The sequence below is a fragment of the Echiichthys vipera genome (assembly GCF_963691815.1).
Source record: "Echiichthys vipera genome assembly, chromosome: 15".
Classification (NCBI taxonomy): Eukaryota; Metazoa; Chordata; class Actinopteri; order Perciformes; family Trachinidae; genus Echiichthys; species Echiichthys vipera.
Window position 1 is genome coordinate 13,737,642 of NC_139840.1, and position 10,841 is coordinate 13,748,482.

Below are 10,841 nucleotides of genomic sequence, written 5' to 3' on the forward strand. Positions count from 1 at the left end.
ATAATTTTAGATGAGAAGCTTGATCTTAACGACAGTGCGAATTTCTGCTTGATCACCTTTTCTCGCCCTCCCTACAATATATCACACATTTACTGAGGTTCATGAATAGTGGACTACTGTATAGGCCACATAGCTGTGGTGATGCATACCTGTAGGCCCCTAAAAAGAAAACAAACAAAAAGAGGGCGGGAAGAATGATTAAGCAAAGCAGCCTGGATTCCCATGACTGGCTCCCTTGGGGATGTGATTTGGGCCTAAAAGGAGCTGGCTAGGAATGAAGAACCACAGTGACATCCTGTTTACACCAGAAGTAGGGCAAATAGAATGGGGCACACACACACACACACACACACACACACACACACACACACACACACACACACACACACACACACACGCACACGCACACGCACACACACACACACACACACACACACACACACACACACACACACACACACACACACACACTTCCACTGTTATGGAAAAGAGGGCAATCATATCACTCATATCATTTCCGAACCAAAAATAGAAATTGGTACACCACTCTCTGTGTATTTATATCTCTGTATCTTTTTCTACCACAATGAAATATACACACACTCATATTTCTGACTGCATCAGGTGTGGGGAAATATGTCACATCAACCCTCAAACTCTCCAGGGGTAACACGTCTGCCTCCATGTGGCATATGACATGAAGATTGTGCATTTTGTGGAGACGAAATTAAGATGTGATCAGTTCATCAAGCCTTCGGATGACAGTGTGTCTGCCGGGGGAGATTGTTTTCCTGTACATAGGCTATCAGATACCTGCATCACCATGTAAAGAACAGTGTTAGCTTAACTACCAGAGATAGCTAATCCATTAAGCTTAGAGATGAGCTGTGTGGCATAACCCTGCACGGCCCAGGCTTGCACCATCCACCCACCTAGGTCCCAGGCACTCAGCCTACAGTACCCGTCTGCTTTCCTGGCTCCGTCTATACCTGGAATATCTTATTACTGAAGCAAGCATGGAATATAACTTGAAAAATAGTTAATTATTAGTCGCCTACTTTTCAGCTGTCTTGCTGTCATCTATGTTTTGAGTTGTTTCTGTCAATAATATAGACTCTTTTCAGAGCTACATTTTATGGAGTAGTAAAATGTTGTATGGCATTTGTTTACAACCTTGTATGTCTTGATGAATCTCGGAATGGACAAACGAAAAAACAAGAGTGAACATTAGATCCCAAAGCACATTCAAAGCATGTATAATGATGTCCACATTCGGCACTTTAACACACATTTATTTTTTACAAATAAAAGCCAATTTAAAGGTTGTAGTTTTATGACTACTTGAGACAATAAGGGGCTACTGTATCTTGCTGACAGTGAAGGTAGATGCAAGAGTGAGTGCATCAGAATAAGGTCAGTTATTGCCATCTGAAGGCGAACTGAGGTTATCTCCAAAGATAAGCAGGGGTGGGTTTTACACTACTCATCTCAGATGTCCACATTTACTTACCCAAGGCTTGTAAAGTAACTTGAGCCTCATTTGAAAATCTTGATGCTTGCCAGCACTGCTGCCAAGCACAAAGACAAACTGCGGCTGCATTTTTCTTCCCACTGAGAAACATGCCTTTCTCTGGTAATAGTAGTTTGTTAAATGTTAGAGATTGTGTGTATATTGCATGAAGCTTTGACACTATATATTTGTGATAAAAACATAAACGCCCTAAAATTGCACTTTTCTTTTACAAGTGAAGTCATTTGTTATAGGTTTTTCTTGAGGTCAAATATCCTCCAACATTGACTCCAGCTGCAGAAGACACTCATGATGAATGACCTGAGATATGAACAGAATTAATTTCTTTATACTCATGACTGAGTGCCCAGGATAACAGTTTGCCCTATAGAAGTGGATATAGGACCTTGTATGTGGTTTGTGCACAAAATTATAGCCAGTCGACCTCAGTCATGTAGAAAAAAACTCTCTTTTCGTTGTGTCCTGCACAAGGTTGGAGCAGTCATGCTGCTGTGCATCTGCTGTGATGGATGAACCCCAGCACGGATTCTCAAACGCATTAATGTCACAGACCCCAAAATAGAGAAATATTGGGCCCCACCACCCTCTCACCATCCCTTATATAAGAGGACAATGTATACGGCAAATCCTGCATGCATTTGTTTAAATTCATAAGAATGTACCTTGCACCAATACGCACGGACAAATGTACAAATATAGAATATCAGTTTCATTCATCATTCTAAAACACAAAAGTGACATGAAAAAATGCATACAAAAGACTAGATTCAAAGCATCTCCTAATGATGTCCTCACACCATAACAACTGGTTTGAAGAATTATAATAGTGTGTTTCATGTTTATTTTTTTACTTCTGTTTGCAGTTGGTTGCCAACACAGTACTGTTCACCAGTGTCAACCTGTCAGGGCTGTTTGTACGCATCCTGACAGAACGAGCACAGAGGAAGGCCTTCCTGCAGGCTCGCAACTGCATCGAAGAGCGACTCCGCATGGAGGACGAGAACGAGAAACAGGTACAGGCACCTGTACACTCCTGAAACTATGGGTAAAATTAGATGTAACCCCCCCCCCCCCCCTGCAACCCCTGCCACCCCCACCGCCCTCTGTGCTGTGAGTCATCTCAACACATTATTCATAGCACATTTCCTATTGCTACAAACACTCTGTCCTATAATAACTTTGCTGTATTTAACTGTATAAATGTATATAGTTACTTTAAACCTGTCTCTCTTCCCCCCCCCCCCCCCACACACACACACAGGAGCGCCTGCTAATGAGTCTGTTGCCCAGGAACGTAGCTATGGAGATGAAAGAGGATTTCCTGAAGCCCCCAGAAAGGATCTTTCACAAAATCTACATCCAGCGCCACGACAATGTCAGGTATGGTCCACACATTAACACAGCACATCTGCAGAACAGTTGTATTTAAATCCCTCTTGAACTGACTTGACTAATACCACTTTAAACAGTGGTATTTGAGGATACTCATGGGAGAATTTTCAGCTGAAATAGTGAAACAAACACTGTCTCAATGAATCATGGTGCATGCTAAAAAGGAACTGAATAACTTGACCAAACATGTTCTTTGGGGAAAAAACACTGCAGGGTATGCAATGTAGTGTGATTTGACCTAACAGTGTTCTACTAAACATTAACACTGCCCAAGGCTGCAAAAACTGAAATATTAAATTTTCACGTTGAATATCAAGGGTTAGACCTTGACTCACTGATTTATTATCAGTCCTGATTAGGGGTAGGACAAAATATCAACTCTGCAGTATATGTTATTACTTCCTATTGCAGTAAATTATCAATATACTGGCGCAAAAATATCAAAATGTATATTCAAGAGAGAAATATGTAATTTTTGCTTTCATTCATTAGTTTTTTGTTGAGGCATTGTTGTATTCTACCTTTAAACATCTAGCAGTTCACACATGGATATGAACATGTTGCAGTCAGTGTGTGTGTGTGTGTGTGTGTGTGTGTGTGTTTTAAAGAGGCAGTAAGCTAAGACTTGTTATTGTGACTAACGTATCGTAATAGTACTGTATAGTGAGATACTCTGTGATTCCCACACTTAGTCCTGCAAATACTGAATCCAAAGACATTAAAGTGCACTTGTTTGTTTAATACGGGTGAAATATTTGGAGCAATGAAGGAGAAATGGTTTACAAGCAACAAGGAACTAACCCAAATCTGGTCATATTGAAGCTGTGCTAAGGCTAATATGACAGTGGTGCATTTGCCAACTTCTGGGCCATCATTTCTTGGCAGCCCCCAGGGGGAACAAGACTTTTGGAGTTAGGGTTCCTACTGGGAAATAGGGGAATAGAGAAAGGCAGATTAAGCAATGCTCAGTGAGGAGGAGATTCCTCTGGCATTCGTGCAATGTCCAGCACAGTTGCCAAGCTCCCAACAGCTGATAGCGATACTTTATGTCTTAGGTCTTAGATCATTACTTTTTGCTACAATTTGATGGCTTTGGAGATACAGAAATAGATCTGTAGAGGTGTCTCTATTTGAGAAGTTACAGTAAATCCTTCTCAGAAGCTTTGCATTAGCTAACATACTGTCTCATAACAATACAGACACAATCATTACAATCATCCTCTTTTCCAAGCAATTTTTACTCCACCCAGCAAACAAATGAGCTCTTCATCAATTATGTCTGACATTTGTGAATGAACCAGCCCTTCAGCATTTGAGAGCTAGTAATGTCTAAGTGTTGTTTGTTTCCTTTGGTCTTTATTGGGCTGCTATTATACAATCTGCAGTGGTGGGACAAAGTTTTCAAATCCTTTACATAAGAAATGTAGCAATATTGCCATGTAAAAATACTCATCAGCAAAATGTATAAAGACTTGTCAGTTATAAATTATTTTTTGTTTTCTTACTCTTATTATTATTATTATAATAATAATAATTATTATTACTGTATGGATGCATGAACATGCAAGCAGCATTTTAATTTTGTAGCCAGTTGAGAATGTCGCTACTTTCTATACAATTGGATAATTTAACCTAAAGTAACAAATCATATTTTCTGAACTGATTTTATGTTTTGTATTTAAAATCTTAAGTACAGCACTTGAGTATGTGCACTTAGTTACTAACAGTCTGCAGTAAAGGCTTTACCTCCTCACTCCTGCAGCGGTAAAGAACATGTCTGAAAACATAACATTCACTACTCCATTCTCTGCCATTTATAAATCCGATTTTTTTCAGTTCTCCTTTTCATCCCATAATCTGAACTTTTTTTTACGGCGTTCTTAAATCTGCTTCATCATGCTCCAACACTTCCTTGTTTCCTTTTCTTATCTCCTCTACCTTCTTTCCTCTGTGTTCTCAGAGCGCCAGGGAGGCTTGAGGAGGAGAGTTTGCTTAGCCCCAGGATTAAGTTGCTACAGGGGATTAAATGCAATGGAGACAAAATTCTAGTTGCATAACGCTGCGAGTGCGTGCAGTGGTTAAATATGGACACATCTCAGTGGAGCTCTGCTGATTGCTTTTGTGCCTTGAACTCCTTCAGATAGCACCACCCTTTGAGAGTGATCTGATGCGGACATGATTTATGTGATTTGGGTGCACTGTAATTAGAAAGTAAACAGTGTGCTGCACAATGTACTCTGAGTTTTCTTCATTATGTTTTGAGACTGTGGGCAGTGTTTGATCTCATTAAAATCCAGCCACAGAGATATTGTAGTAATCACTCACGAAAAATAGAATATGGTTTCAAAGTAACAAACCTAGAGTTTATTGAACAATATATTAAGTGAGATACTATAGCCCCAATGTTAACTTTAAAGGTTTTATTATTTTGCGTTGTCAGATAGTAACAGGCGTGGAAATGTGTGTGTATATATAAATGCTCTTAACAACAGTGTGATTACCGTACGGGAAGGACATTTTTTTAATGACTAGTAATTAATTTGTCATAGTTTCTTAATTTATCAAGACCCGTCTAATAAACAGCAGATATGATTAATAATATGACAACTGTGATAATAATTATGAGCGTGCACTGTTTAATATCACATCACTCTTTTAATGAAAGAGCTTTCAGACTTATTATCACTAAATAATTTAGCACCCCCTCTATGCAACATGCATCTTTACCACTCTTTGTTTTCTAAGTCACAAGCATCCATCGTGTCTATTTATAACATTTCATTCCACACCCACACATACAGCAAATGCACACAAAATGCTAGTTGAGGCCAAATTTTCATCTATAAAGGCATCCTCTTTACAAAATAGATGTAATGTTGCTCATTGGACGTATAAAGTAGCAAGCATTTAAAGACTTTTAGTACATCACTAAAGTTTGTGTTAAATAATTCTTGAAAAAACTGAGAAAAGACTAATTATGTCATTCTCTTTCCAAGATGACCTACTTGGGAAATCGCAAGGGGGTTGTAATGTTTGTAGATGCTCACAAAGAAGTTACAGTTTATCCTTCTAAAAGTTGTTTAAAACTCATCTGTGTTAGCCCCTTGGGCTTATTGGCCCAACGTCAGCACATACACTGCCTACATACTTTATACTCCATAGGGGCCCATTTAAAGTTAACCCATGAGTTGGCTTGTGTCTTCCGCTATGTGATTAAATTTAAATCGCATCTGCCAAAATAGCTTCAGTAATGACTCCCGCGGAGGGAAATAGGAGATAATTGAGGAAATAACCTTCCCTGAATATTTGCCATCAGAGAGGAAATAATAGATGAGTTTGTGAGGGAGGTCGAATAAGACAATATTATGAGACAAGTTGTAGTTACCACAGTCAAAATCATGTTTGTATCACATAGCTTAAACATTTGAATTGTAATGCTTTGCAGGCTGAGGATGAACCAGACACTTAAGTTGGGGACGGTTTTGACCTTGAACAGTGAAAAATGGTAGAATACAGTACATTAGCTGTGGTTTAGGCAATGGCTACGGCTAGACTAACTCATAGTTGTTGCCAAGAATGCTGCAGTGTTTGTTTTGAAGGTTTTGCCGAAGGACACTCAAAATCAGACACAGAAGCTCCCAGTCTGTGATCCCTGTGCTTCTCTGTGGTCCAACTCATTAAACGTGCCTTTGAGTGCCTTCGAGGTGTGAGATTACACAATGGAATATTATACTTTATGCAACTGCAATGACTATGTCTAATATCTCTGGCAACACTTCAAAATTCACACAAGTACATTTTGCACACGGATGTAGATACAGTTAAAATCATATTATGCAGATACAGTGTTATAACTTGCAGTGCAAAAGCCCTAGATGTTTGTGTTATCATGCATTCTCAGCACACGCCTCACTTTAGTATTTGTCTTTATGATTTAGTTTGCCTGTCCTCACACACACAGTTACTATCAAGTAAGCATGTGTTCCTATTTAATGTATATCCCTGGATACTTTTATGATTTGCTGAGTGGGGCAAGTTGCTTTTGTTTGTAAGGTACTAAATCATAAACATTTTTTATGAGCTGAACATGCAGTTACTAAAATAACAGCTGGGGTTTATTTTGAATTTACCACCAGCTTTGACACATATTACATACGTATGCATTACATGCATTTCACTAGCCCTGTACGGTGTTGCAAAACATGCCACCATGATGACATGACAGCAGATTTCTGTATTGCTGTAAACCAGTTACTGAGAAATCTGACCTGAACTTTGAATGGAACACAGGCCCCATGCACCATGCATGCTCCACATTAAAGTGGAGACAATGGTATGCATGGGGTTTGAATGAGGTAAACACAGCCAAAAATAACTGAGTGCAGTAATGTTCACCAGGTCACGAGACATTGGGACGATGCACTAAATGGGATGCTCTCTGCAGCATGCCAAGGCTGGTTTATGCTTCATGCACAGATTATATTATATCAAAATACATACATACCGAACTACTGACGGAAAGCAGTTGCAGCCTGTAGTTGGGCTGCAATTATATGTTTTACTTAGCAAAAAGTGCATATATCAGTGTCCAGTCCAGTATTTGCTGAGCAAATGAGGGCCATGTTTCCAGTTACTTCTTTGCCTTTTTGCACATGCAAATATCATTGAATGTGGAAAGACAATTCAGTCAATGCTGTCTTACAAAAGAACACTTGTATTTGAAGCGTCATCATGAGAATTGCAGGAAAGGGATAATCCTAAAGTGTGTGCAGACCGTGAACGTGCCTTGGTAATATCATCACATCAGAGAGAGATAAGCTTCTCAAGGCAGACGTTGTGCTACTGGGCTATTTTTAAAAAGCAGAGCTTTAAAATAATTAGCATCGTTCCTCCCAAGCAAAATTAGTCCCCTACTGATCGGCTCCAAATATAACAACAGGATTTTGTAGCGCAGTTTGCAACTTTCCTCTCTTCACACAACTTCCAAAGAAAATAGTTTCCTTGTGAGGAGAAGAAGAAGAAGAAGAAGAAGAAGAAGAAGAAGAAGAAGAAGAAGAAGAAGAAGAAGAAGAAGAAGAAGAAGAAGAAGAAGAAGAAGAAGAAGAAGAAGAAGAAGAAGAAGAAGAAGAAGAAGAAGAAGAAGAAGAAGAAGAAGAAGAAGAAGAATTACTACAGGTCGGACTGTGAAATTATGATTCATTTTACAACCAGCTCGCCTGAGGTTACAGTTCTTTGAAGACAATGACAAAAGGCTAGAAGCTAACTTTGAAGATGGCTTATTCAAGGCAGTTTACAAGACTTCGTTTTGGCTTGGCATGACTCATATAATTTGTTGTGTTAGTTTGAAGGATTAAATAATTGGGAATCAACATCAATTTGGTGTTCATCAAGCCCATTATTGTTGGCTAATTCACTGCACACATTAAAGACGCTTTGACTACATCCATGCAATATTTTGTCCACTGATATGTAATACACAGGCATCAGTTCTGTTCTTTTCAGAGTTTCAGTGAATTTAAGTGTTTACACTAACGCGGTGTTTAACGTTTTAAATATTTGGTAGCCACAGATGGTTGCCGATTAAAACATTCACACAAATTTAATCTATTTCCCCTCGTTACAGTGACATCTGTGAAACCACGAAATGGCATTTAGCAGCTCCCCCGTTAGAGATCCAGCACTCTGTCACATTGTGAAAACACCAGCCCACATGCAGGCAACAGTCTGCCGTCAGTACGAGCCGCAGACATACAGTTTGGACAGGACAGTCAGAGTTGGATGACTAATCCCCTTCACACTTTCCATTGCCAGCCAGCACAACCAAATCCTTCACAGGAAAAATCCCTGCTCTGCACTGATGCTGATTGATAATGAGTCGTTTCTTAGGTGGGTGTGGACCATATTAAAACACCAACTTTTTCAACACAAGGTACTTTTCCTCCAGGGCCTGTTGTCAGGTTATAATGAGAAATTATGAATAAATCATTCAGTAAAAATCACTAACCACACAGAAAAGAAGATTAACCTCTACCGACCCTCAGAATTCAACATTTAAAGTCAATTTAACGTGTCATCTATAATGCAGCCATTGTGCTTAATTTGCCATTTTTCAAAGAAGGATGAAACCATTTTTGGACACATGGCAGTGTTTCACTGACACTTGAGAACCAGCGTTGTCCTGTAGTCAATAGTGATACAAGATGTTTTTTCCCTTTTGCAACAAGAATACACAGCACTTGTTATGTGCATTAGTAATTTCAGATATCTGACCCATCTTGCTGTTAAGTTGTATTTCACTTGGAAAGTTGAAGCTAGCATCTTGGCTAACTAGAGTGGAAGGCTAACGTGCTAATCTGGGCATTGATTTGCACGAGATGTTAGTTTTGGCTCACGTTATTTCATCAGCAGCCCTCACACACTCAGTCCTGTGTTTGTCCGTAACAGAAAGGAGGGCGTCTAGTTACCATTAGCTGTCTCTTTTTCATTCTTCATTCTCCTTGTTCAGTTGTGGTGAAGGCAAATAGTTTGACTGTGAAAACTGACAGCAACAGGTAATCTCAGCACTCAATATGCCCCTCTGTGATTAGAATGATGACACGGAGTAACTAACACGCAGAGTCACTGAGTAACACACTGGTTGCATAAATCCCAGATTGGACTAAAAAGAGGCAGCTAATAACATTAGTCCCCCAGCTGGTTAACTGATTATGTGGCTGTTAGAACTGTAGTGATATTCCAAACTATGTTTAGTCCCCACCTACACAGATATTGGACCGATTGCATTACAGCAGCAACATCTTTAGTCGGAACCAAAGATTAATTCCACCGGCAGAAGATGAATGTAGGAGGTGCACAGCAGAAAAGCAACTCAAACGTAACATTTCTTCTTTTTGGTAAGTGCAGTTCTGATCGCATCGGTACACAATTCAAAACAAACACCAACGTGCTGATTTCTTAGATTTCTCCGTTATTTTTAATTCGGTTCAACTTTATACCTCAAGCACTCACAGTCCTGTACCAACTGTCAAGAGGGAATACAAGTTGACCTGAAGTAGGTGACAGTGACTTGATGGTTGCAATATATCTTAGAATTGCTCCTCAGCAGCTCCTAACAGGACATGTCTCCACCTTGATCCCCATGAGAATCCTCTTGCTTCTATTTTGAGTTGCTCTGCCCGACTGCGCTGCCAGTCAGTTAGAGAACAGAGCGTACTTTCTCTCCCTTGCTGTCTCTCTCTCTGTCTTTCTTTCTCTTTGCTACTGCAGGTAGCCACGACAGCGACAATGGTATTGTGTGTGTGTGTGTGTGTGTGTGTGTGTGTGTGTGTGTGTGTGTGTGTGTGTGTGTGTGTGTGTGTGTGTGTGTGTGTGTGTGTGTGTGTGTGTGTGCGTGTGCGTGTGTGTGTTCGTGTGTGTGTGTGTGTGTGCGTGTGAGTGTGTGTGCGCGTGTGTGTGTTCGTGTGTGTGTGTGTGTGTGTGTGTGTGTGCGTGCGCGTGTGTGTGTTCGTGTGTGTGTGTGTATGTGTGTGCGTGTGAGTGTGTGTGCGTGTGTGTGTTCGTGTGTGTGTGTGTGTGTGTGTGTGTGTGTGTGTGTGTGTGTGTGTGTGTGCGTGTGTGTGTTTCATTATGCCAAAACATTATCCAAAGAAAACGCCATTTAAAACAAATTCTTGACAGCTCATCTGATCAGGAACCCAATAATTTCTTCTTACATACTGCAATAAATAACTTGCAATGACTGAAATTCTTCTTTTCCCTCTCTGTCACAGCATCCTGTTTGCTGATATAGTTGGTTTCACCAGCCTGGCCTCCCAGTGCACAGCCCAGGAACTGGTTAAACTGCTAAATGAGCTGTTTGGGAAGTTTGATGAGCTCGCCACGGTGAGTCTGTTTCCCTTTCCTGCTGATGGCATGAAAA

The 10,841-nt window shown here is 40.1% G+C and overlaps 1 protein-coding gene across 1 annotated transcript in view; it reads left to right on the forward strand.

Moving 5' to 3' along the window:
• The window catches only part of LOC310957986 (adenylate cyclase type 1-like), a gene marked incomplete at both ends in the record, with an annotated part of 34,747 nt that overhangs the window by 969 nt on the left and 22,937 nt on the right, over positions 1-10,841 (forward strand). Inside the window, 3 exons of the mRNA XM_083928757.1 lie at positions 2,395-2,544; positions 2,793-2,911; positions 10,693-10,804. Coding sequence (XP_083784883.1) covers positions 2,395-2,544; positions 2,793-2,911; positions 10,693-10,804 — 381 coding nt within the window. The remainder of the gene's footprint in view (positions 1-2,394; positions 2,545-2,792; positions 2,912-10,692; positions 10,805-10,841) is intronic.